Source organism: Phycomyces blakesleeanus (genome assembly GCF_001638985.1).
Source record: "Phycomyces blakesleeanus NRRL 1555(-) unplaced genomic scaffold PHYBLscaffold_12, whole genome shotgun sequence".
Taxonomy (NCBI): domain Eukaryota; kingdom Fungi; phylum Mucoromycota; class Mucoromycetes; order Mucorales; family Phycomycetaceae; genus Phycomyces; species Phycomyces blakesleeanus.
The window spans coordinates 693160-718910 of NW_017265145.1; the positions used below are offsets into that span (position 1 = coordinate 693160).

The 25751-nt window shown below is 35.5% G+C and overlaps 10 protein-coding genes across 10 annotated transcripts; 5 read left to right on the forward strand and 5 right to left on the reverse strand.

Annotated features, from left to right (window-relative positions):
• Window positions 1–21: 21 nt before the first annotated feature.
• PHYBLDRAFT_65204 (hypothetical protein) lies at window positions 22–1318 on the forward strand (the record flags this gene model as incomplete). The annotated part of the gene is made up of 3 exons (XM_018441414.1): window positions 22–738; window positions 807–1068; window positions 1125–1318. The coding sequence occupies 3 exons, from the start codon at window positions 22–24 to the stop codon at window positions 1316–1318; spliced, it is 1173 nt and encodes a 390-aa protein (XP_018290908.1).
• Window positions 1319–2152: 834 nt separating this feature from the next.
• PHYBLDRAFT_169130 (hypothetical protein) lies at window positions 2153–3048 on the forward strand (the record flags this gene model as incomplete). Its single annotated transcript, XM_018436010.1, has 4 exons — window positions 2153–2213; window positions 2318–2482; window positions 2682–2701; window positions 2866–3048. The coding sequence occupies 4 exons, from the start codon at window positions 2153–2155 to the stop codon at window positions 3046–3048; spliced, it is 429 nt and encodes a 142-aa protein (XP_018290909.1).
• A 341-nt stretch (window positions 3049–3389) lies between these two features.
• Window positions 3390–4285, reverse strand: PHYBLDRAFT_65203 (hypothetical protein; the record flags this gene model as incomplete). Its single annotated transcript, XM_018441413.1, has 4 exons — window positions 3390–3572; window positions 3737–3756; window positions 3956–4120; window positions 4225–4285. 4 exons carry the CDS (start codon window positions 4283–4285, stop codon window positions 3390–3392), a joined length of 429 nt encoding a protein of 142 aa, XP_018290910.1.
• Window positions 4286–4799: 514 nt separating this feature from the next.
• Window positions 4800–5732, reverse strand: PHYBLDRAFT_65201 (hypothetical protein; the record flags this gene model as incomplete). Its single annotated transcript, XM_018441412.1, has 3 exons — window positions 4800–4985; window positions 5213–5263; window positions 5649–5732. The coding sequence occupies 3 exons, from the start codon at window positions 5730–5732 to the stop codon at window positions 4800–4802; spliced, it is 321 nt and encodes a 106-aa protein (XP_018290911.1).
• A 591-nt stretch (window positions 5733–6323) lies between these two features.
• On the reverse strand, window positions 6324–7638 carry PHYBLDRAFT_134013 (hypothetical protein). Its single transcript, XM_018429611.1, has 5 exons — window positions 7448–7638; window positions 7314–7349; window positions 7002–7185; window positions 6787–6894; window positions 6324–6676 (listed from the first exon to the last, which is right to left on the reverse strand). The coding sequence occupies exons 1-5, from the start codon at window positions 7589–7591 to the stop codon at window positions 6552–6554; spliced, it is 597 nt and encodes a 198-aa protein (XP_018290912.1). The 5' UTR covers window positions 7592–7638; the 3' UTR covers window positions 6324–6551.
• Window positions 7639–7861: 223 nt separating this feature from the next.
• Window positions 7862–9581, reverse strand: PHYBLDRAFT_65199 (CCHC-type zinc finger transcription factor; the record flags this gene model as incomplete). Its single annotated transcript, XM_018441411.1, has 7 exons — window positions 7862–8204; window positions 8278–8505; window positions 8603–8702; window positions 8828–8873; window positions 8894–9115; window positions 9195–9491; window positions 9579–9581. 7 exons carry the CDS (start codon window positions 9579–9581, stop codon window positions 7862–7864), a joined length of 1239 nt encoding a protein of 412 aa, XP_018290913.1.
• A 2389-nt stretch (window positions 9582–11970) lies between these two features.
• PHYBLDRAFT_177642 (hypothetical protein) lies at window positions 11971–15240 on the forward strand (the record flags this gene model as incomplete). The annotated part of the gene is made up of 13 exons (XM_018437911.1): window positions 11971–12013; window positions 12258–12370; window positions 12472–12589; window positions 12676–12750; window positions 12855–13135; window positions 13235–13327; window positions 13384–13492; window positions 13608–13748; window positions 13891–13999; window positions 14053–14111; window positions 14208–14273; window positions 14390–14833; window positions 14970–15240. Coding segments are annotated over 13 exons (1920 nt in total), but the record flags the coding sequence as incomplete, so codon positions are not given.
• Window positions 15241–17855: 2615 nt separating this feature from the next.
• PHYBLDRAFT_65197 (hypothetical protein) lies at window positions 17856–18445 on the forward strand (the record flags this gene model as incomplete). The annotated part of the gene is made up of 4 exons (XM_018441410.1): window positions 17856–17917; window positions 18052–18164; window positions 18196–18274; window positions 18385–18445. 4 exons carry the CDS (start codon window positions 17856–17858, stop codon window positions 18443–18445), a joined length of 315 nt encoding a protein of 104 aa, XP_018290915.1.
• A 228-nt stretch (window positions 18446–18673) lies between these two features.
• PHYBLDRAFT_113060 (hypothetical protein) lies at window positions 18674–19500 on the forward strand (the record flags this gene model as incomplete). The annotated part of the gene is made up of 2 exons (XM_018428326.1): window positions 18674–19223; window positions 19343–19500. Coding segments are annotated over 2 exons (708 nt in total), but the record flags the coding sequence as incomplete, so codon positions are not given.
• A 3091-nt stretch (window positions 19501–22591) lies between these two features.
• On the reverse strand, window positions 22592–25451 carry PHYBLDRAFT_187217 (hypothetical protein). The gene is made up of 8 exons (XM_018439349.1): window positions 25173–25451; window positions 25013–25096; window positions 24864–24928; window positions 24534–24772; window positions 23930–24403; window positions 23541–23832; window positions 23233–23372; window positions 22592–23132 (listed from the first exon to the last, which is right to left on the reverse strand). The coding sequence occupies exons 1-8, from the start codon at window positions 25409–25411 to the stop codon at window positions 22938–22940; spliced, it is 1728 nt and encodes a 575-aa protein (XP_018290917.1). The 5' UTR covers window positions 25412–25451; the 3' UTR covers window positions 22592–22937.
• Between the last annotated feature and the right edge of the window lie 300 nt (window positions 25452–25751).

The following is a 25751-nucleotide window of genomic DNA, read 5'->3' on the forward strand; positions in this document are numbered from 1 at the left end:
ATCACTATAATTATCATACCAATGAAGATAATTCAATGGCATATAATACTGGGGTGTATTTTATGGAGTATTTACATGCACTCAACAGAAGGGCTTGCCACCAAGCCAATAGCCCCACAAAACGCTCATTTATCACATACCAATAGCCAATTGGATGACAGTCCCAGACTATCTTCGGCTCTAGCTTTCCTATCCAAATTTGTCCACCGTATTGCAGAAGCAAAGGCAATGCCCTCGCTCAGAATATCGTCTTCTGTAGCCACAGGGTCTAATAATTCCACAGACGCTAATAATGCCTCAGATGCTAAGAATACCACTCAGTCTAATAATGCCACACAATCTACTACAAAGCCTGCTCCTAAATCTGCACAGTCAAGCAGCTCTCCCCCTAAGAGCAATCCACCACCAACCTCACCCACTTTTTCTGTTGCACAAATACACGCAGATATGGTTTCAATTGTAGACAAGCCACTATCGACAGACTATTTCGATCCTTCTGCACCCATAGTTGCCGAAAGTTTTATTCATAACGATGGTATACCCATGTGTTATAGACACAGAAGAAAAGTTGAGTTTAGTCAATTTTGGATCCCAAAAGAGGATGAGTGGGACGAGACAAACAATGGTGTTCGGGTGTATTTAAATGGAGGGCCTGAAATCCATCTCAAGGATTCCAAAAACAATGTTCTTGGATCAGTATCTGCAACCATGTGGAATAGATGTAACATGGAAGGCACGGTATGTTACCACGTATAATATATATATATATGTATATTTATATCTCCTCTCTCTTGTACTTTTGGTAGTGTTTATTGAAGAATGGTGATTTGGTTAACCTTGGTCAAGAACTTGGCACATTTGATATAATCGGACACTCTGGTCGTAAACAAAACCTCTTTGGGCTGGGCTCAGGGCCACAAAACCTCGTTCCTTTTGTGAGCGTAGCTTCAAACGATCTTCCTTATGGACAAACACTCTACATGCCTGATCTAGATGGTTTAGATCTAGGTACGGGAAAGACTCACAACGGATGCGTGCGTGTGGACGACACTGGATGGTCTTTTGACGGTAATTGCTTATTATTTGTTTCACTGTACCTCTAACTTATTTGTTTGTTTGTGTAGGTTGTCAGCTTGATCTTTTTGTGGTGTCCTACGTAGATTATCTGTGGCTAGGATTACCTGAGCGTGCTCATGTTCATGTTGTAGACTGCGAAGTAAAGAATTATGTGACACCAGCACATTTGAGTTATGTCAAGGCCAATGCGGATCAATCTACTGTTGATTCTGCTACGGAAGACCACTCGCCTGATTATTAAGATACCCGTGTACAATAACACTTTATTTCTATTATTTATTTCTCTTAGAATGCTGTTCTTTTTTAATGATTAGACAGACAAAATACAACATTTTACAAATAAAAAGATTACCACAAAGATTCAAAATAGATTACAGAAAATATACTTATACATACATACATACATACATACATACATTGTAAAGGATTAATTTCAATAGGTTCAAAAACGGTGAAATGATGTGATTTTTGGTCAAGGCTAACAATAAAACCAGATTGAAAATGTGATTGACAAGATTGTTATTACGAGAATATATTATTTAACAACTTTCAGACTTTTGTATTCATGTGCGTTAAAACGCAATATTGCTGTATATACGCGTGTGTACGTCGGTTAAGAACCATTTGATTCGAGTGTTCTCTGTATATTAGCTAATATTCCGCTGTCACCGGCTAAAGAGAGACTGACAGGCTCATATTAGTTCTCTATATAGTTATACTTAATATAAATGAAAGTAACATTTCTAAAACTTCTCCCGTGCCTTTAAGTGAGCACGATTTTCTATGAAGAATGCAATTTCTGGTCCAACTATCCAAATTTTAGTATTTATATGTTTTCAAGAGTATACTTATAGGGTACTGTGATAAACACTGCGGCAATCAAAGTGATGTAACGTTATTAAAGTGTACAGTAATGTGCTAAACTTTCTTACAACTTTATAAGCATACATGTATTTTGTAAATATGTCAGTACAAGGATAATACAAGCTTAAAGATAGTGTTTATATGTCTGTTTATTTGTTTATTTATTGAAAATAAGTATTAAATATATATAATTCCATTCGGTAAATCCTAAATGCCTATCCAGGAAAGTCCATCGGCGCTCCACATCTTGTTCTTGTGCTTCAAAATCTGCTGTAATAAAAAGAAAGAAAAAGAAATATAAAAGTACATACCTGCAAAAACAAACACGCAAAAAAAAACGGACCCAACGAGAAACAAAAACTAACTAAAAACACAGTACGAAGTTGGGGACATCTCACTCATACGACATCCGGCGGATCAGCACAACGCCGAGATGAAGGACGACTACGCGTCAAAAAAAGAAGTTGGCGCAATGCCTTGAAACCCTCGGCCTCGTACTCAGAATCCTGGACACCACCAGAGCTCAGTCAGGGTCCCGAAGGTTAACCTGTTGGCTTGAACCTCGTTATATACAAAATAAGAACAAAGTAAAATGCTGAGATGCTTTGCTTTAGCTTGTGTTTTGGAACGATTACTCACCGATTAAGGAGTCCACCAAAGTACTTGCGCACTCTAATGAACTCGCCCGCTGGACCGCTATTTGTTTTGAAAAAAAAAATTATGCAGACAAAACACATTAGTATCTTTTCATGTCAAGTTGGTAAGTAGTAAGCATGAAAATTAGCAGCAGATTTTTGCACACAAGAACAAAAAAAGGAGTGGTTTTCTAGACTTCTGGTCATGTCTTGCTGTCAGTCTACTGTAAATAACAAATAAAAAGTTAGATCTTGCTCAACATTAAGTGCATGAGGTTGGTAGCATTAGCCATTCGCTCGTTTTCTTGAATCTGTCAAAGTTGAAAATATGGAGCGCCTCTTTAAAAAAGAAAAAGGCGAAAATATGTTCAGGTTAGCTTATGACCCCGAAAGAGAGGTATTTGAGCTGGCTTTAACATGCTGGTGGTCTTTACATTCGTTACTTACCTGGCGTAAACGTAGGCTGGCCTAAAGGAAGGGAAATACAAATAAACAGACGCGTATGCCCTTGAAATAATTTTTCTTACGCCAATATAGGTGACATCATCATATATTTGTGATGCAAGCATTCTTAGCCACTATGAGAAAAAAATTGCGCTTCAGGGGGTGATTTTAAAAAATCACATGCATTCTACAGAATCGCCCTCTGAATCACACCTTTTTTTTTTACCGCAGTGGTTATTTTGCTCTAATAAATTCTCTCACAGTGGGTGAGAATGCTTGCATCACAAATATATGATGATGTCACCTATATTGGCGTAAGAAAAATTATTTCAAGGGCATACGCGTCTGTTTATTTGTATTTCCCTTCCTTTAGGCCAGCCTACGTTTACGCCAGGTAAGTAACGAATGTAAAGACCACCAGCATGTTAAAGCCAGCTCAAATACCTCTCTTTCGGTGTCATAAGCTAACCTGAACATATTTTCGCCTTTTTCTTTTTTAAAGAGGCGCTCCATATTTTCAACTTTGACAGATTCAAGAAAACGAGCGAATGGCTAATGCTACCAACCTCATGCACTTAATGTTGAGCAAGATCTAACTTTTTATTTGTTATTTACAGTAGACTGACAGCAAGACATGACCAGAAGTCTAGAAAACCACTCCTTTTTTTGTTCTTGTGTGCAAAAATCTGCTGCTAATTTTCATGCTTACTACTTACCAACTTGACATGAAAAGATACTAATGTGTTTTGTCTGCATAATTTTTTTTTTCAAAACAAATAGCGGTCCAGCGGGCGAGTTCATTAGAGTGCGCAAGTACTTTGGTGGACTCCTTAATCGGTGAGTAATCGTTCCAAAACACAAGCTAAAGCAAAGCATCTCAGCATTTTACTTTGTTCTTATTTTGTATATAACGAGGTTCAAGCCAACAGGTTAACCTTCGGGACCCTGACTGAGCTCTGGTGGTGTCCAGGATTCTGAGTACGAGGCCGAGGGTTTCAAGGCATTGCGCCAACTTCTTTTTTTGACGCGTAGTCGTCCTTCATCTCGGCGTTGTGCTGATCCGCCGGATGTCGTATGAGTGAGATGTCCCCAACTTCGTACTGTGTTTTTAGTTAGTTTTTGTTTCTCGTTGGGTCCGTTTTTTTTTGCGTGTTTGTTTTTGCAGGTATGTACTTTTATATTTCTTTTTCTTTCTTTTTATTACAGCAGATTTTGAAGCACAAGAACAAGATGTGGAGCGCCGATGGACTTTCCTGGATAGGCATTTAGGATTTACCGAATGGAATTATATATATTTAATACTTATTTTCAATAAATAAACAAATAAACAGACATATAAACACTATCTTTAAGCTTGTATTATCCTTGTACTGACATATTTACAAAATAAATATATGCTTATAAAGCTGTAAAAGAATGTAGATATATGCTGATAACAAAACAACTTATCACCTTTTCAGTAAATAAGCACTTTTTACACTGTTTACCTTCTATATTTATAGAAGAGCTCATTTCTACTAAATATTGCTACATTAAAGTCTTTTGGCCGAGGCCGTAAACCGAATGCATATTATTATTTGAAGGGTCAAAGGCTATGACCTCCCCTTCCCTCCCCTTCCACCTTACTTTACATAATTTAATACTGTTTGCTTCATAATGATAATGAATACAGGATGCACTTACCGGCAATATGTTTCGAAAGTTTCGTATAGATAAAGAAACAATAAAGTATCGTAACTATTTTTTCTTGAAAATAAAAAAAAAAATCTAATGAGATGTCTATTTTCGCTCAAAGATATCTAAATATGATAGTGTCGAGTTGATTAAACTGAGAGTTGAGTTGAAAATATTAAATATCTTGTTATCTGATGTTAGATACTTTTTACCAAAAGTAGCTTTCTCGTATCTGTGTTTAAAGTATTCGTAGACATAGAATATAGAAACGATCGTTGATAATAGAGAAAACTACCATTATAACCTTGTTAACATACATTATTAAAAATAATTGGGCAATAAAATATCTCTATTAGTACTGTCTATACATATAATTTGTTTTACCAAGATTTGTACTAGTGTAAAAGAGTATTTATGCTATATTTGCTTGTATTTGAGCTTATTATATTAAAACAATCATATCCAAAAACAACTTAATATGTTTAGCACCTCAATAATGCGCTTAAGAAAACATATACATAAATTTCACCGTAATTGAGAGTTTGCAGAGGTATGGAGAACATCTTACACTATGTAAACAAATGGTAGACACAGTTCAACACATGAGCTTACTCTTTTGATTATCGTATCCTAATATTTGGGACAGATCCTCTGGACAAACAGGTGCGTAGAGTTCTACATACTCTTGTATTAGAGCAAGCTTATTCTTGTTAGTCCATTTTTGCTATTCTTTTTTTTTTGGCTTTAATGTTATATTATACAGCCTCGCAGTTGATTGCTTTTCTTTTTCAGATGGAGAAGTGCAACTTTTGAAGATTGACTTCTTTTTACTAGCTATGAGAAAGTCTTTGAGAGTGATGAAGTTCATAATTACTTGTATATAAGAGTATATTATGAAAAATAGAAGGAAGCAAATGAGAAAAATTAAGATAAACACTCATACTTATACTAAACTTTTTGATATACGAATATAAGAATTGATATCATGTCCCATATAATGATTTTTTCCGAGAACAAATTTATATTTCTGATTGACATTGTGATACGTGTTGGCCAGGAACCTCCTTATATAGTTTATGCTGTCACAGTTGAAAGATATAAGGTGGATATGCCTTTAAAAATTCAGAGGATAATTTTCAGCTCTAGAGACTTAGATAGCCGTTAAATCTTCAACAGATAGCTTTATAGGGAAATGAAACACTGAGGTTACAATATTTTCAGAAATTTGATAATTCACTTAGCCTACACCTAAGCCGATGGTTTAACGGGTTAGCTACCAGGCTCTCTAATGTTACTTGTACACCGTCAGATGTTTTAGTAGGGTTATTCCGCTGATAATAATGAAGTAGATATTAAGCTTCACCATTTTATCTTTCTTTTTTTTTTCTTTATCAACAAGTACTTTTATTCCCGGACATTTTCTTCTAGATTCGCACACCTTAATACGATTAGCCTTGAGGGTTTGACCATTTAGATATAATATTCTGGCAGGAGTTTGTTTTTCCTTGGAGTAAAAGGCTTGTACCTTAACTTCTAATTACCCACCTTATAAATCCCAAACTTGATCCGTCATAGTTTGAAGATATTTATTTTTGTATAGTCATACTTTCAGAGAAAATAAATATGTTTGAGGTTATGAAAGATTGGCATTTTCCATATTTGATTAAGGTTATGTTGTAGAGGATATTGGGATCTCATTTCTATATAAAGTCAAATTACCTATCCGTTACCGTTTGTAGAAAAGAGAACGAAAGAAAAAAAGGAGTTCATTGTGATAAAAGTCGATATTGTAAAAGACAGTATGCAAAATAAAAAATAATAACAAAAAGATAGAGAAAAAAAAGAAAGCTATGTAATCTAGACAACACGCTTCACTTCAAAGAAACGCTTAAGATAGTTGACCTGCCACAAACAGACAGCAATCAACAATCCAACCTGACCGAGCGACCACCACTTTACACGAGCGTTTGTGCTTTCAGCAGCTATTTAGTTTTAGTTTTAGTTTTAGTTTTTTTTTTAAAAAAAAAAGAATAAGAAGAAATATATGTTTGTACAAATATATAGCTATTTAATCTTTTATTGCAAGACTTACTATTTCTGTGTTTACGTTCACGAACTACAATGTATTCCTGTTCAGACTTGACAGATTGGATGCTATCAGCCAACTCACGAATTTCACGTGCAATAGGATCGATATGTTCTGTATAATATTATATAAGAAACATAATATTAGTTTCAATTTCTCTCTTTGAATAAGTATTTATATATCTCAAATCTAGAACAAAGACATAAAACACAAAGCCTTACCCTTGGCACTCTCGTTGACCTTCTCCATATCGTGAACATTGAAACTAATGGACTTTGCAGTGACAGAAGACATCTGGTTACCGAAGCAGAATGTGTATCTACCGGGAGCAACAGCCTGAACTACATGTGTTCCAGAAGCCTCACGAGCACTGCTTTTGATAGTTCTACCCTGCTGATCGTAAATCTGTATAAGTATTTGATTTATAAAGCCAAATACACGAAAAGAGAGAGGAAAATTAATACTTTGATTGATTGATTGATTGTAGTTGGTGGTAAAAGGTTAGTAAACTGTCTAGAAACGATATTACTCACCCAGAAGTCGATATCAAGGTTTCCTCCCTGTCCAACCTAAGGTACAATAAAAGTATAAAAGATGATCCGGAGAATTTTAAGGAGAAGAGATTAATGATCATCACAAAGATTGGTAGGCATGCGTATTCTCGTACCTGGTAGGATACAGTCATCTTGTCTCCAATGTTGAGGTCTTCATAGAAGCATTCTTTGCCATGAGGAGCAACATCGACACTGATTGCAAGTGCTGTACTCAGTATACAGAAGGTGACTGTTAGAAGCAGCAAGAGCCGAGACATTATTAATAAGAAGTAGAGGAAGCGCGCTGTACGAGACAAGGAAAGTGATGAAAAAGATGATGTAAAGACCAGTGATTGGTTAAAGGTGTGTGTCGGACATTACAATACGGCTGAGTGGGAATATTTATAAAATGTTAATATAAACAGGTAGAGTATCTTGTCAAGGTTTAGCAGAATATGTGACATAGTGAAGGTAGGTAGAAATATTAGCTGTTTTTGCTGTTGGTATATTCAGAAATGTATCGCTCATATTTTCAGCAGTTATCCTTTTTATTTCTTTTTCGTATGCCTTTTTGATCCTGTATATGTGTAGTATTCTTTAGTAGAGCACCGTCTGAGCTGATGATTAGTTTCACAATCCCCATAAGAAGCAGTAGATACTTGATTACAGTTGGGATCTATTGCGCAAATCGATGTATTGTCCAAGCCTTCACTAGTTAGAACATCTCCAAGCAGTGTCACTAGGACATTTTGGTCGGAATAATGAGTGAAGTCTTCCGTATTGGTTTGAGAGCTTTTATTAATGATAACATCAGCGACGTAGCCGCCGGTTCTGATTACGTTTGAGACAGCAGATTTTGTCTTCTTGTTTGGATATTTTAGGTCTTGGAAGCTACTGTGCCCAGGAGCTTAGTTAGTAGGATTTTTTACGTACTATATATTTCATATGTTCTAAAGAATCTTACCTGCTTAGTCTGAGTCTCTTAAAATCAAATATCTTGCTGAACATTTCATATTTGCCTTCGTACGTGACTGGGAGACTTATACCAGCAAAAGCTGAAATAGGGTTAGGGTTGAGCGTTATGAACCTCCACTTCAGTGAAGTCACAGGACATAATGAAAACAAGCGTGGAAGCATTTGACTTTTTTCTTCATCTTCTTCATCATGTTTTTTTTTCTTGTTCCCGTTGTACCTTTTGTTTGTGTATGCGTTCGTTCTTTCTCATAAATCTAGACAACATAGGAATACACGCCTTAGAAGAGGTAGAAAAGCTTACAAGCGTTACAGACCTAGGCATATCTGTTGACAGAAAATCGGTACAGATGTCTTTAATAGCTGGCTTTTTATTGTTGTAAACTTCCGGAAGTTCATCTGGCCAGACTGGAGTCCCTCCACAAACGTATTGATAGAAATATGAATGAAAAATATATTTTATAACATCTTTGTTTGGCCAAATACAGAATGAAAGTGTTATTTTGGAAATAATAATAATATAATTTCGTATGCATACTTACGTTTACGAACAGCTTCATAATAGTATACGAAATAAATACTTTCATTCTAAACTCAAAATACTATACGATATTGCTTGTGTATACAGTAGCAGTTTTGATACAAGCAGCAGTTGGACGATGGGAGTATTCACTGACTGGTGTCATGTCATATGCTACATTATATCTTGAGGAGAAAGTTTCCCAAAAGGTAAAGCAGTCGCTTGGCATAGCTTTTTGGCTCTGCGTTCTTTTAAACGAGCTGTGCGATACAGTACCGAAAGTTCTGCGTAAAAACTCTTTTGTCAAGAGCTTCGTCATAATGGGCAGTAATATAGTAGCCCACAAAGAGTTGGGTATGTATCGTTATATTTCGAACGTGATCTGATACCTGTCGCACCTTTTCTTTGAAGAGCGTTTGGTATTCCGGCTTTAATATCGTTTCCAACTTTATCTTTTTTGTTATGCTGGTATAATTTCCCAGTAGTGCTTGTACTTCCTTCTGCTTGCTTGAGTTATGATTAGGACACTCTTTTGATTGTGAGCTTTCATGTCCACTTTGGTGACAGTTGAAGCATACAACTATATTCTCTAATTGTTGACCTTTAGAACCCTTTCGTTTTGCATCAAGTTTTTTGCTTTTTTGTCTCCTTTTCATATTCTGTAGGTCTCTTATGCTTTGTACCATCTATCGTATGTACATGTGTATTAAATATATTACCATTATATATTTGATGGCATTTATGTACATAAACGAATAAGTATATATACTTACCATGTCTCGATGATGACGCAAAATGTTCACATTGACTACTTTTTGTATGATGTCCGGACTTGTTACAGTCCTTCAAGCTTAATAAAATGCTTCTTACAAACAAAACATTGTTACAGCCCTTGCATATAACTTTAGCTCAACAAGCCAATATATATATAATGTATTAAGCTATACATACGTACAGCATGCATAGTATCGTCTTTAAAGCTTACCTTGTCCCTCTTCTATTTCTTTTCTATGCTTCAAAATCCTTTTTATTATATCTTAGATTTTTTCTCTGAACATTTATTTCATAGGAAAGTGGTATTGCAGGAAAGTAAGAGAAAGTAAGAGAAAATAGAATAAAAACAAGAGAGAGGAATATAGAGATAGGAAGCTGTTCTGAAGACAGGAAAAATACACAGTTATTTATATTTTGGGTTTATTTGGAAAGACGTGATGAGACTGTATATGTCAAAAATCCAAAACATTGATCAATTAGAGGCAGCCCTTCATTATGCGTGTTATGCTGTACCTTTATCATCTTTAGAAATTGTGGTTATATGTATGAACTCCCGATGTAAGGCTAAAGACAACACTCCAAAATAATAGCTTGTATGCACATATGTATATGCTTAAAAGAAACTTATCAGACTTCTAGTATTCATCAAAGAAACATTACAAAGCTGTCAAAATAATTAAAAAAAAATGTGATGTTCTGTGGCCACCGTATAATACAGTATTCATTTAAAAGGGATGTTTAGTATTTTATGCGATATATATCTCAATCGTGTGTCAATTGTATATGCTGATATACATATCTATATACATAACTCGCTAGGAAAGTAAAGGCATACAATACTAACGTAATTCCAAACATGCATAGTATTGAAGATTCTGTTACATGATGGATAAAATAACGTGTTGTTTGGTAATTCTATTCAAACAGATGGTTTTTGCGTCGGTCTTCTTTTTTATAGAAAGTTTGATCAAAACGACAATAGCAACATGAAAGAAGTGGAAGAGTCCTTTAGACCAAGTTTCCTTGACCCTGGTAGAGAAACGGGGTATACTGCTGCTATTGGACTTAATATAGATCAGCATGAAATTAGATGTTGTACAATCAAAGAGTATTACTACTTGAGAGGTTCTACGGTATATTTACAGAGGTCCCTCGATAATTTAACGGCTAATGGAGGATTTTTATGCCGTGAAATTAATGAGGGACTACTGTAAAAGGTTTGAAAATGAGAAAATATGGACAATGTTTTACAGAGTTTGTGTGAGGCTTGTTCTTTTGATAGTGCGAGTGGCGTCAAAGGCGATAGTGTGTTTGCCTGTAAAACATGTAATACACTATGGTAACGCGATGTCAGCACTGCAAAGAATGTGATGAGAAACTCATTTGCAATTTGGAAAGGCTTGAGCAGACCTGAAGCTTATTCCAGGGGCTAATATATTCAGTTCACAAGTCACCGTATTAAACACAGTTTTCCTTTTTAGAATTTTAGACTTTTACAGGCAAAAAAAAACAAAGTCAATATTCACCTCAACATGTCTCAAAACTAACTCTTTTCTATCTGGATTTTATTCTCTCTCTGTCTAAAAATTAATTTTGATTCGTCCAGAAAAAAAACTAACATCGTCTGAATTTAATGCAGAGATACTGTAATAGAGATTTGTATATTACACTCTTGCCCTGAAAGGGTACATTAATATATGTCATGACAAGGTATGTCTCATAGGAAATTATTTGACTGAATAAATAACTTATATCTCTTTATTCTTGAAGACCAAGATTTAAGGTATACATTGCCAATTAAACTCCCGTAGATCTATACATTTATACAGTGCTGTATCTGCTGAATATTAGATCCTTTATGTATGCCCACTATAAAAAGCTACAATTAGTTGAGAAATCTGAAGAGTATTACTAGCATAAATACATATATGTATATATGCTTAAGCTCAGAGAAATTTCGGCCTATATCTTGTACAACTAGTCAATACTTCTTTTCTTATTGTTCTTTAACTGCTTTTTTTTAATGCTAAAAAAAGCTTCCAGAAATGTGTCCCTTTAAAACCGTAAATATTCTTGACAACTCTTTAGCTATATTCTTTTTCTTTATTTACCTTTTTCTTATATCCCCCCCTTCTTCTTCTTTTTGAAGACTTCCTTGGGAAATTCATGATACAGTGGGTGGTCAAAAAGAATACAAAGTTGATATCTTACCTTGTTTCTTTGACTGACCTCTTTGGTTTTAATGTGACGTTTAAATTTGACTTTTTGAGGATCCATTTCACCTCCCTTTGTCGGATAGCCGGGCCGCACTTGGTTGGGCTTTGTTGGTTTCCTCATTACATTTATATAAAATATATATTTATTTATTTTTTTTAAAAAAAAAAAAGCAACATGTCATTGGAAGCAAAGAAACGTGTCTGCTATTTCTACGATGGTAATATACTATAGACCTATCTTTTTTGTATACATACATTATATACATTATATACATTATTTCTGTTTTTTTTTTGTTTTTTATAATTACAATCGACAAATTAGACTACAGGGTGAATATTTCACCGTGTATAATTGACTTAATTTAAACATGAGAGGATGAATGTGGCTAATTGATTAATTTATGATCATTCTGTACATGTATGTTCCTGTACCTATGCCTCTCTCTTTTCTTTGATACCCAGCCAATGTTGGAAACTACCATTACGGACCAGGTCATCCCATGCGACCTCACCGTATTAGAATGTGCCATGGTCTTGTAATGAACTATGGCCTTTACAAAAAAATGGAGATCTACGTGAGTTTTGATGAGCTGCATCCTCCAACACAGTTTTCGTAATCTTCCTCCTCCTCCACCTCTTCCTTTTCCCTCTCCTCTTTGTCTTTTGGCGTGACTAGAGAGCAAAGCCTGCCAACAAGTGGGAAATGACTCAGTTCCACACCGATGACTATATCGATTTTCTCTCGCGTGTAACTCCAGAGAACATGGAACAGTATCAAAAGGAACAAGCCAAATGTAAGATAATTCTACAGCTATATATATATATATATATCTGTGTGTATGTGCACAAATTTACAAATAGGCTTAACTATTGAATATAGTTAATGTTGGTGATGATTCTCCAATCTTTGAAGGACTTTTTGAATATTGTGGTCTCAGCGCTGGTGGATCAATGGGTAAAAAAAAATAACAAAAAAAAAAGAATATCAGCCAATCCAATGAATGAATGAAAAAAAAAATGTGTTGAATTTCCTGGGTTGTCATGATTTAATTTCTGTAGAGGGTGCTGCTAGATTGAACCGTGGATTGTGTGATATTGCTATAAACTGGGCTGGAGGTCTTCACCATGCCAAAAAAGCAGAGGCATCCGGCTTCTGTTATGTAAACGACATTGTGTTGGGTATCTTGGAATTACTGAGATATTACTCGCGTGTGCTGTACATTGATATTGATGTTCATCACGGCGATGGTGTCGAAGAAGCATTTTACACCACTGACCGTGTTATGACCGTCAGCTTTCATAAATATGGCGAGTTTTTCCCTGGAACTGGTGAACTTAAGGTAGATCCAAATGGTTTCATTGATACATATCCACATATATGCATTACATGGCACTACTAACAAAACTTATATGGCTTGCTAATTTGCTTTTATGTGCAGGATGTTGGTGTTGGAAAAGGAAAATACTATAGCGTCAATTTTCCTCTCAGAGATGGTGTGGACGATGATAGCTATCAGTCCGTATTTGAACCTGTGAGTTGGATTTCATAATACACAACATGAGTTGATAACTTATCATTTACGAATAGGTTATTGAAAAGGTAATGGAGTGGTATCGCCCATCTGCTGTTGTCTTGCAATGTGGCGGCGATTCTCTGAGTGGTGATAAACTGGGTTGTTTTAACTTATCTATGAAAGGTAAGTTATCGAGCTAGATGTTTTGTTTTTCTTAAATTACTGGGTTAAAAAGAAGAAAAATGGAAATGCAACTAATGGATTATTTTATTCTCCTGCTTTTTCTTTCTTTCTAAAGGTCATGCCAATTGTGTGAGATTTGTCAAGAAATTCAATCTTCCTACTTTGGTTCTTGGAGGCGGTGGATACACCATGCGAAATGTAGCACGCGCGTGGGCGTATGAAACTGGTGTTGTGGTTGGTCAAGAGGTTGGACCAGGTAGATTTGTTACGATATTTAGCTCTCAATAATATTAACAGTAGGGACTACAACAGTAGTAACTACAGCTGCAACCGACTGATTTATTGAAACTAATGCTTTGTTTTATCTTGTTTGATTTTATTTTGGTCAATTTTTTTAGACATGCCGTATAATGACTATTATGAGTATTTTGGGCCTGACTATAAGCTTGACATTCGTCCAAGCAATATGGAGAATTTGAATACAACTGAGTACCTTGAAAAAACAAAGTATGTCTAGTAGAAAGTGATAAGGGAGAAATATATCTGACCCACGACTTTAGAACCAAGGTGTTTGAAAACCTGGCACGGACCATGTTTGCGCCCAGTGTACAGATGCAAGGTAAGATAAAAGCAGGACTTTATTGATTGATTTATTTATTATGGAAGAGAAAAGAGAGAATGTCGGATATTAACAACCGATAATCTGTATATAAAGAGGTACCTGGCGACCGTGATATGTCTGAAGATGAAGACGAACAAGATCAGGATAATCGTTATATTCGTAAGTCTAAAAAAGAAAAGCAAACCAATAAAATGATAATAAAATAATGGATACATGACTGGTGGTGGTCTGAACAAGTGAATTTACATTCTTTATTATTATTACTATGCTTGTAGAGGCACTTTGGGACCGACGGGTCATTCCAGACAATGAATTCTATGATTCTGATGAAGGAGAGGCACAGGGATCGGGCGGTAATAGAAAGAGTAGACATTACCAGAATTATGGGGAGGAAGACAGCTCGGTCTATGATGGGGATGAGAGTGATGAGAACCGGGCCAATGGAAGTGAGGCCAGACCGACAAAGAAGACTAAATCGAGGGCAATGGATGTCGATACTGAGATGACTACTACCAAACAGGAGGATGTTGTGGTGTCTCGGGATGAAGAAATGGAGATCGAGGAAGCCCTGAAAGAGGACGAAATTAAAGTCGAGCCTCTCGATGGGACCACGGAGAGTGTGAGCGAGGCTGTCCGAAAGGGAGAAGAATCGGATGTACCCCAAGAAAAGGCCGAAGAAAACGTTTGTGAATACCCGACAGAGCCTATGGATTTATCAGGTAAGAAAACCAATCTTCTTCAAGGGCTCACAATATATGTACATATATATATATATATATTATCCTGACACATTTCTCTCTCTCTCTCTCTCTGGATCTCTATTTACCTTTATTTCCTATTCTTGCGACACCTTAGACGACAAAGAGCTGTCATTAGAATCAACTGCAGATAATGCAAAGTCATCTGATTCGGTCTCATCTCCAACCTTGGCTATGGAAATTTCGGTGCCTGCATCTTCACCTGCACTTGTGGCTGTACCCGAAACAGCGCCTGCTCCTGTCCAAACAGAAGAAGCAACGTCTATAATCAGTAGTTTGCTCGAAAATGTTCCTGCTAATAATACTGCTGATTCTACTCCTGCACTCACTCCTGCTGCCACTGGTGCCAATGCTACGTCCACTCCTGCAACTGCCACTGCCACTGCTACTGGTGCTGGTGCTGTTGTTGCTGATACTACTACTGCCAGTTCTTCTGCTGATACAACTGCTCCTTCTGTTGATACTGCTGCACCTTCTGTTGATACTGCTACACCTTCTGTTGATACTGTTGATACTGTTGGTGCTACTGTCGATACTGCTGTTGATACTGCTGTTGATACTGCTGTTGATACTGCTGTTGATACTGCTGTTGATACTGCTGTTGATACTGCTGTTGATACTGCTGTTGATACTGCTGCTGCTACTGGTGATACTGCTACTACTGCTGTTGATACTGCTGCTACTGGTGATACTGCTGCTGTTGAAACTGCTACTGTTGATACTACTGCTCATTCTGCTGATAGTACCAATGCTTCATCTGCTGATGTCATTTATCCTCCTACAACTACTCCCTTGGCTACCACTTCCTCTTCTCCACCTCCTCCTTCTCCTCCTGCTACTGCTACTACAACTACAAGTATTACTGAAGCTGAATCTGCTGATACCATCATGGCCGATAGCCCTGAAAAGAGTGAACCTATAAAGAACACTGGGGACAGTGAAGAAGAAGGCGAGGTGACATCTTGTAAATCGGCTTCACCAATCGACACCTCGGCTGGCGCCACATCAGAGCAGGAGAGACATATGTTGGTGGATATGGATAGAACAAAGGCTCAGTCAGGCATTTTCTCTCGAGCAGACATTTTTTCCAAGTCTGAGGAGCCAAAGACAACTTCTACAATAGTTACTGAGGAGGAAGATGCTCTTGAGGACGGAGAGATTGCAGATAGTCCTGGAGGTCATTGATATCAGCAACCCAATCACGTTTATTTTCTTTTTTCCATTTGAAGCCTTTTTTTTCTTCTTTATTTTTTTTTAAAAAATCCCCCCACATTCACGTAATTTCAAATTCAATCTGTATTGCTTATTAACACAGATTGTGTTTATATATAAAACAATATAAAACAACATAAATATATATATATATATAGCGTATTTTACTATATGACTACTATATTGTATTAAATTAAGAAAAATGATAAGATTAATCACATAAATTTACGCAAATTCACCGGTATAATTTTTGTTTGAACAGTATTTATTGAACAATTGATCTGTGGATATTGTTGCTTTAAGATTAAGATTGGTTTTATAGTCTAAAAACATTATAGCAGTAAAGTGAGTGAAATTTATATGAAGCTTTATTTTTTTTTAACAAAAAAAAAACAAGTTTCTCCTTGGAGACATGCACCAAGGTGATAAAGCTGCACTCATAGATAAAGGCGTGTGAGATTAATTGTACAATAAACTGTATCTTCTGTCAATTGGTTATCTACCTAGTAAACTATATTTCTATTACAAAAACAAGAAGATTTGATCAAAATAATATTAATAATTAATAATTATAAATTCTATATATGTACATGTATGTATATATGTGTGTATTACATATTTATCAAATATGCTTTTAGTAATTGGTTTTATCTATGTATCTCTGTATCTATATATGTATATATGTAGGTATATGTACATGTAGATGTACATGTACATGTACATGTATGTGTATGTATTATACCAATATTCACATATTGACAGCATGTAGCCACATGTATTTTAATCACACCATGAAGCTCTAATGTCATGACGAAGACCACGTCTCATAATGTCCACTATCTATAATTAAAACAATCATCTTGCACAAAATTTGTCCTTTTTTATTTATTTATTTATTGATTTTCTTCTTTGCTTCTTTGTTTGCTATTTTACCTTTCTGAAGAACATGGGGTGGCAATAGTTGTTTATTAAATTGTGCCATTTCTCGATCCTCGATTGTGTATTAAAGTACAAATCTTTACGATTATATATATATATCTATATCTGTGTGTAGAAAGGGAAAGAAAAGTATACTGAATTGAAATATTTTATGAATGCTATAAATACTTGGACATTGACCATTTATCAGGTCTATTGGCTTCTATTTCCAGTCTAATGCTTCATTCTAAATCGACTTGATCATCAGGGCTATATTACTTCTTCTTCTTTTTTTAGTCTTTATTTCGTTTGAAGACTAAAAAGGAACTAGTGAGTGAAGTATTGAATGAAACCAGATAAATAAATAAAGAAATAAATAGATAAGTAAATGTATAATTGTTTGTTAAATATAAATATGTCTATATATCTTTATATGAAAAATAAAATAAAATATCAATAAATAGATTAAAGGCTATAAGAATTTATTTCAGTTCAACCAATTACCATGCACTCCTTCATTATTTTAACATATTAAACTTCTTCCTCTTTTTTTATTGATTTATTGATTTATAACATCGGTTAATACCTTTGAGTTATTAAATATTTATATATTAGCACTAATTATATTATATTATACATATATCCTTCTTACTGTTATTGAAAATAGCATATATCAAGAATAAAATACTCTTACACCTTGACCCTAAAGTTGACTGTCAGAACTGTTGTATAGTTTCTACCAAAACATACATATAAAAGAGAAAATAGAGAATGTTCAAGGCTGGTCTTGTAAAGTATTATATATAAAAGTTAATTTTCAGGATATCTTATAAGAAATAGGTGCCCCAGAACCATGTCCTCGGTAAATAATCTGCTATTTAAACAAATATATTGTAGAGTTCTTTGCTTGAAAAGGTATCTAAAGGAAAACATATATTCAAAAGAAGAAAAATCAAAGAGGTTTATATGCGAAAGGGGAAATTGATTTGGTAAGTAATTCAGGGCTATTTTTTTTCATAAATTATATTTATTTTTATATATATATAAAGAGGGGAAGATTTGGAAACCCTTGAGAATGTAGGAAGCAGTGTGACAACGAAGATTCCAAAGGTATGTCTGGGCTACTTAAAAGGAAGTTGGTTTGAACAAAGGCCATTTGTTAGTAAGCTTTTATTTTACTTGAGAAATATAAGAAAGACGACTTGCAAAAGATAAGGTTGTCACACAGCCCTTTTCCAAGCAACAAGGAGAATTAGGTAGGAAGATTGTTAGGTAGGTAGGTAGGTAGGTATGTATGTATTACTTTTATTTTTCCTATATTTCTAGCGCCTTGTGTGCAGGGGTAGACTAAATTAGGTATTTTGTACATATGAAATATATAGATGGAAGCATAAACAGGTCCTTTCATTGACCCAAGTACATGGCAATTTTCTAGTGTACTAGAATTAAGGAGAGATCTGGGATTAAAGATCAAGACAGACCAGATTATTTCTAAAGGCTCGCATACACGCAAGGGCAGTGGATTATGCTAAAATTTATTTAAATAGATTCAAACTTTCATCCTGACACCTTTATCTTCGTTTTATTATTAATTTATTTAATTTAATTTTTCTTTCTTCTCTCTCTCTCTCTCTTTTTATTATTTTCCTTCTTCTTCGATTATAATTCATCATGACTCTCCAGGCCATTATAGAAAACCCTCAGATCCTTTTGCAGACTTCGATTGATGACCGCTCACTACAGCTTGAGTCTCTGTTGGGCATCGGTGCATATGGAATCGTTTATCTCGGACGTCGTATTTATTCAGATCGTCTTTATGCTGTCAAGCTTCTCACAAATCTCAAAGCAAGTCGCCACGAAGTAGATATCCAGGCCCATCTGTCGGGTCACCCAAACATTCTGTCGGTTGAAAAGATTGTTCACGAGGCCGATCTTACCTTTATCATACTCGAATATGCCTCAGAAGGCGATCTCTTTGGAGCCATCACACACTCTCACCACGGTCTAGTCGGAAACAACCATGCGATTCGACATATCTTTCTCCAGATCATCGATGCCGTCCAGCATTGTCACCAGAATAATATTGCCCACAGAGATCTGAAGCCAGAAAACATCCTAATGTTCCCAGACTGGCATATAAAACTAGCAGACTTTGGTCTGGCCACTCCACAGGCCACCTCTACTGAGTTTGGCTGTGGATCCACCTTTTACTTTTCTCCAGGTAATATATATATATAAGAATCTGCTAAACCCACCAAAAGAGAGAAAGCAACCCTTAATTTATTTGACCCTTTATCACATATTATATCCTATATATCTAAAAAAATTGTTTTATTATAGAGTGTCAGGGTAGTGCTCTTCAGAGCTTTGGGAAAATGAAGGGTTATGATACAAAGCAAAACGATATTTGGAGTCTTGGTGTGATTCTGGTAAACTTTGTGGCCGGACGGAACCCTTGGAAAAGAGCATCGATGGACGATCCGACCTTTGCGGCCTTTGTCAATAGCCCCCACACCTTTTTTGAGACGATTCTTCCTTGTATATCAGACGAACTGACACCGATATTGCGACGTTTATTTTGTCTTGATCCAGCCCGTCGCATTTCTCTGCAAGAGTTGCGCCTCTCTATCATCCGCTGCCGTACCTTTACACGCCAAGACAGCTTTGACCTTTTGAGCCTGTTGAATAGCAATCCAAATCTATACCCTGGAACCAAACTGCTGCCACCGGGCCAAGATGGTTTGCGAGCCTCATTTAATCTGGACGGTCCTGGAACAATGTCACAGACCTTGTTGGATTACATTTCGGATTTTACGGACGATGAGGACAACTACAGTCTGGTTGACATCTACACCCTGCCATGTATTCCGTCGACTGCCCAGGGATCACCCCCTTTCCCGCCACCTCTGTCCAAACTACCTCCTGTGCCGACCCATTCGACGTCAGCCGCACCTTCTTACAATTCTCAGATGTCCTCTTTGGCGTCTTCATCTGGGTCTGGTTTGTCTTTGACATCGTCCTCGTCTTCCTCTTCAGGATTCTCACTGTCCTTACAAGGCCTACAAGGTTTGAAGATCCAGTCTGATCCCCAGGCTTCTAAAACACCGACCGATTGCCACTATGACACGAGTTTTCACCTCTACGATAACTCCTGCGTAGTCTAAATGTACACCTTACTATTATCTCTCTCTTTTCTTCAATTCAATTCAAATCACTTCAATTCAATTGCTATTTGATTATAATTATCATTATCACTATCACTATCACTATCACTATCACTATCACTATTATTTCTGTTACTATTCTACATATACATACACGCACACATACACGCATACACATATACACATATACACATATATAATATTTCCTTCTTTCTTTTTTCGTTTGTTCACCCTGCCAAGTGTGTATCGCTTACTGGTTCAAATTTCCTTTCTTCTCAATAGAATCTTTATTTCCTCCTCCCCTGAATGAGGGCAGCTCTCTTATTCTAATCATCATCATTATCATTATTACCATCATTATTACTATCATTATTATTTTCTTTGGCGCACTTTGAACCATCGAAGTTGTTTATCCTTAAACCTTATCAACCAGTTTATACGGCTCTAAACTTCTACAAACACATATAAATATAATTGTCTGTATGTATCTGATTGAATACCACAAGAAAACATGTGGACCAAAAAGAAAGAGTACCTGCCACTTGTCTATAGGTCAAACAGTCCCTTATTTATATATTTATATATATAATTAGCATACTCTTTCTCCTTTTTCTTATTTTATTTTATTTTATTTTATTTACACACAGTAATATCAATAATATTAATAACCATGGTAACAACAATACAATTTACATCATAAACACATACACAAAAAAAATGTAAATTAAGCACATGTTTACTGCCAAGATAATATTTATCCATAAGTTTATTCTTCTTTTTTTTGGAGTCTTGTTTTCAACCTGCTTATTGCTCTTTATGATTTATATTCTGTATATTTTGTATGTATGTTGATGTAAATAAATAAAAAAAAACAGATGGTAAATAATGAAGAAATCGCATTTATTTATTCGTTTATTTTGTTTTTGGTTCTTGAGGTACAATACCATTTTGACCTTTCTATCTATCTATTTAGTTGGCTATTTGGATACTTCTTTATTGTTTTAGTCATTATCGATAATAGCAATAGCAATAATAAGATTGGTGATAAAATAGCTTATTTTATTTTCAAGACTCCCTAAGATACATTTTCTCGTGTATTATTTCCATTTTCTTGACTGTCTTTACTTCTTTTTTTTTCTTCATTCATTCATTCGTTTATTCCTTTATTCTTGTTTCTTGGTATTGAATTTGGCGTCTACTTTGTATCTCATCAAGGTTTGCTATTTTACTGAACAATCGTAAGGATCGACATGAGATGCTCAAAGTATTATCTCTATTCTTTTGACCTTTTATTTCGTTCTTTCTTTTTTAAGAAAAAAAGATAAACAGGATATATCTATTCTATTGCTATATCTAGTAGAAACCAAATTTTGTATCATTACTCTTTAATTGATATAATAATAAGCTTTGGCTTTTATTTATTTAATATGTTTCTTGTTGTCCGTGCTATCATTTGCACCCAAGGCTTCCAAGACTTCTTCTTTTGAGGGTGGGGAAAAAAAGGAGAAGGAGAAGAAGGAGAAGGAGAAGGAGAGGGCAGAGTGCAGAGGGCAGAGAGAAAGAGAGAGAAAGAGAGAGGGGGGACAATGGTTTCAATACATGTTTATAGGTCTATATTTTGTTACTGCTTGATACCAGACGGCTTTAGTTTCTAATTGAGCATATATGAACTTGAATTCAGCTATTAAATAAACTAGTAATTGTAGCTGAAATAAAGAAAAATATGCTTTTGATTATGATGATTATAACTCTAAACCATTAGCATGATACAGTATGCCAGATTACGTAGAGAGTATATTGATTACATTCAAGCAAATGCAAGTCTACAGGTAAAATATCTATTTCTTTCTTTAAAGGTCAAAATCAAATTTACCAGGCAATTCTTGTATATAGATAGATAGATCATTTTATTTAATGAAAATCCTATGGTTATAATTTATTTATTTAGATACTTTTCTCCCTCATACCCCCTTTATCTAAAAAAAATTTTCTTGATGTAATTGATCGTCTGTGTAGTAAATGCCTGGTATTACAAAGATACACACCCAAACATACTTGATTGGCTTAAAGAAGTCAAAGCCTTCTTTTTTGTTTTTATATGGCGTCTTTAAACTTTACGAAATCCTGTTTTTATATAAACATGTTACCCGCCAGTCATCAATTATTAATACTAGTTAGTAATAGTATTGTTTGATTGTTTTTTTCATAATTTTTTGGTGGTCATGCTCTTTCATCTTTATGTATTAATATTACTTTGGAAATTCTCTCACAAATTTTACTTTTTTCCCTCCCCTCCTCCTCCTCCTCCTCCTCCTTTAAATATATATATATAATATTTAAATTTCTCCCTTCCTTTTTTTTCATATATCCTCCATTTATAATTGCTTCATTTGTCCTTCTCTTTATGAGAGAGAAAAATAATAATAATAGTTGAATTGATATATTGAATAAGCTATACATGTTTTATACACACTCATGTTTGTTTGTTTATTTATTTTAAATAAATAAATTATAATAAGAGAAATATGTGTTATGTATTTGTGTGTGTGTGTGTGTGTATATGTGTATGCACGTATGCATGTATATATGTATGTGTAAATGTGTAAATGTAAATGTATGTTTCAAGTGAGTGAGTGAGTGAGCAAGTGAAAAGGCAAGGTAATGTAAAGGGTAAGTTAGATCCAAACTAATGATATATTGTTTCTTTGCCTTTGATCCTTTTCTCTCACTCTCTCTCTCTTTTGTGTGTGTGTGAGTATATATCCTTTTTCTTATTTCTTGATTTTGGTGGCTAATTCGAATCTTTGGATAAAGAAACTACAGATGAAACTCAACAAAGCCATAATGACACACGAGAAGAAGGAGTATCGCAAAGCAATCTGGTAGGTGTCCAGCACGATATCCAACACATCAACAGGAAGCAAGCTTCTGACCTCGGTCATTGATTTACGAGCAATTTCAATGTACTAATGGTAATTTTGTTTTGTTTTTGTTTTGAATAGCAAATAAATAAATAATAAAAAAAAAGAGTAAGTAGATATATAGATATCTATTATTGTTATTTACCTCTGCAGCATTGGGACCAGTGATGAGCTCTGTAAGACGATTCTTGACCACGGCTTGGAAGATTGCAGAGGTTGCAGAAATTCCAATTACGCCACCGGCCGAACGGAAAAGATATGACATGGATGTGATTGTTGCCATTTCTGTAGCCATAATAAAATAATATAAAATAGAAAGCGCATGCAGTCAATGGTACACAAAGTGCGAGAAAATACATTAGCCGTCTGGGGAACACAAAAATATACCAGCAAGAAAAATAATAATAATAGTAGTAGTAGTAGTGTATTATGTATATAAAGTGTAAAACATACCTTTCTGTCCAACACAAGACAACATTGAAATGAGCGCAGTGGTGATAATAATACCCATTGTGAAACCATCGATAAGCAAGGTCAAGAGCATAAAGGTTACAGATGTAGAGGGGTTCCAGGTACAGAAGCAAAGCATGGACACAAGCGAACCAAATGCGGCGGTGATTGTCAAAGTGCGATATTCACCTGTGCGGGACATGTAGACTCCCGAGAGAACGGAGCCAGTTGAGACCGAGGCGACCTTTGGCAAGAAGAACACACCGGATTGAGTAGAACTGTAACCCAAAAGGCCCTAACATAATTTATACATAACAAGACAATTTGAAATAATTGTATTAGTAATTATTACTAATTAAATAAATAAATAAAAAAGCATTCAAGTGGTTTACCTGGAAGAAGAGAGGTGCAATGTAGATCATGGCAGTGGAGCACATCACAGTCCAAAAGTTGACGAAAGAACATGCCAGGGGAGTCTGTGCCGAGATGATGTGGTAGGGCATCAGAGGGTTTTCGGCCACTCGTGCTTCAACGTAGCAGAATAGAATACCAAGAATGACAGAACTGACCAGACACCCGATTACCAATGGATCGGACCATGGACGCAAGTTTCCACCCAAAGAAGTGGCCAGCAAAAAGGCAACGACCGCGAGGACGATTGTAGCGGCGCCGATATAATCGATTTTCTTAATTCTCTCCACAAGGCTCGAAGTAACGTCTTGCTCCTCGAGATTGTAGTTCGACATCAGGCTGGACGCAACATAGATGGTAATCAGCATCAGGGGAAGGTTAATGAAGAAACAGTAACGCCATCCAAAGTTATCTGTAATGAATCCACCAAGAGGTGCACCTACAACAGAACCAACCTTTATTACCAAAACCAAAAAAATTATAATATTCATGATCAGCAAAGTGTATTTCTTTTTTCGGAATCCAAACCCAAATAATAAAAAACCAAAAAAAAAGAGAGAGAGAGAGAGTCCAAGTTTAACTTACTGCATATGCAATGTTACCATAGCCTTGATATTTGCCTCGCTCACGGAGAGGAACCAGATCACTAACAATTACGGTTGTCATGGTGTTGATACCACCACCACCGATACCGGCAATTGCTCTAGCAAACACCAGAGTCCAGAGACTTGTGGCAGCACCGCAAAGGAACGAACCGATAAAGAATACGCTAGAGGCAAACATCAGAGCTGTCTTGCGACCAAATACATCCGAGATTCGGCCATCTGAAAAAAGAAAAGAAAAAAAAGTTTAATTTGATTTAATTTTAGTTTATCCGGGTTTCAAAAAGGCTATGAATTTATATTTGGTTCTTACAGAGGGGTTGAAGAGCAGTATAACTGAGCATGTAGGAAGTTGCGATCCAGATGATTTCGTTTGACCTATATACAAAAGAATGTATATGGCATTGGTTAAGAAGCCAATATTTCTTGGATCATGAGATTTGTTATAATAGTCACTATTACTTTTTGAATTCTGTTCCGATTTGAGCGTAAATGGTTGCCACAATCGAGGAATCCAGAGAGGCCAGGGTGACACCTACCCAAAGACTGATAATAGAGAGAGAGAAAAAAGGTTAATTTTTCTTAAAGAAAATGATTACAACACTTGATATGAATGTCTTACCCGCAAAGAACTGTGATTAGGGATGCTCCACCAAGACGTTTGGCAAGAACCTCTTCAATGGTGGGTTCATTAATATGCTTGGTGTTATCCTCGTCATCGGGTAAATGTATCTCGACTGTCTCTATTTCGTCTTCAGGACCACTGCCACCAACAGCAGAAGTAGAACGATAACCGTTTACAGAATTGGATCCTTCGATCAATGGTGAATCCTCATCGACATCATGAGGGTGACGAGACATTATTCCTTGATTCAAAAAAGATATACAAAAGTAAAGTAAAGTAAAGAAGAAGAAGAAGAAGAATTATGAATTATGAATTATGAATTATGAATTTAATAAAGTCTTTTTTTATTTATTTATTTATTTTATTTTATATAATAATTCAAAGTACGAAAATACACAAGCAGATTAGAAATTTTATTTATATACATATTTTTAAGCAAAAAAGAAAAGAAAAAGCCTAATTTTACACCACAGTCACTGAATGTGCAATTGAACCTGCCAAATCAATATAAATATATAATTAAAGGCAATTTGATATACGTATAAGCATAAGCACAATAGTTTCAAAATTCAAATA

Bases quoted from the DNA above. Each gene is read 5' to 3' on its own strand.
- PHYBLDRAFT_134013 (XM_018429611.1), bottom strand. From the start codon at position 7,591: ATGTCTCGGCTCTTGCTGCTTCTAACAGTCACCTTCTGTATACTGAGT. The intron at 7,350-7,447 runs GTACGAGAATAC...ATTGTACCTTAG, and splicing joins AGATGACTGTATCCTACCAG to GTTGGACAGGGAGGAAACCT. The intron at 6,895-7,001 runs GTAAGGCTTTGT...AATATTATACAG, and splicing joins GGTCAACGAGAGTGCCAAGG to AACATATCGATCCTATTGCA.
- PHYBLDRAFT_187217 (XM_018439349.1), bottom strand. From the start codon at position 25,411: ATGTCTCGTCACCCTCATGATGTCGATGAGGATTCACCATTGATCGAA. The intron at 24,929-25,012 runs GTAATAGTGACT...TTTTGTATATAG, and splicing joins ATCGGAACAGAATTCAAAAA to GTCAAACGAAATCATCTGGA. The intron at 24,773-24,863 runs GTAAGAACCAAA...TTCTTTTTTCAG, and splicing joins TACTGCTCTTCAACCCCTCT to ATGGCCGAATCTCGGATGTA.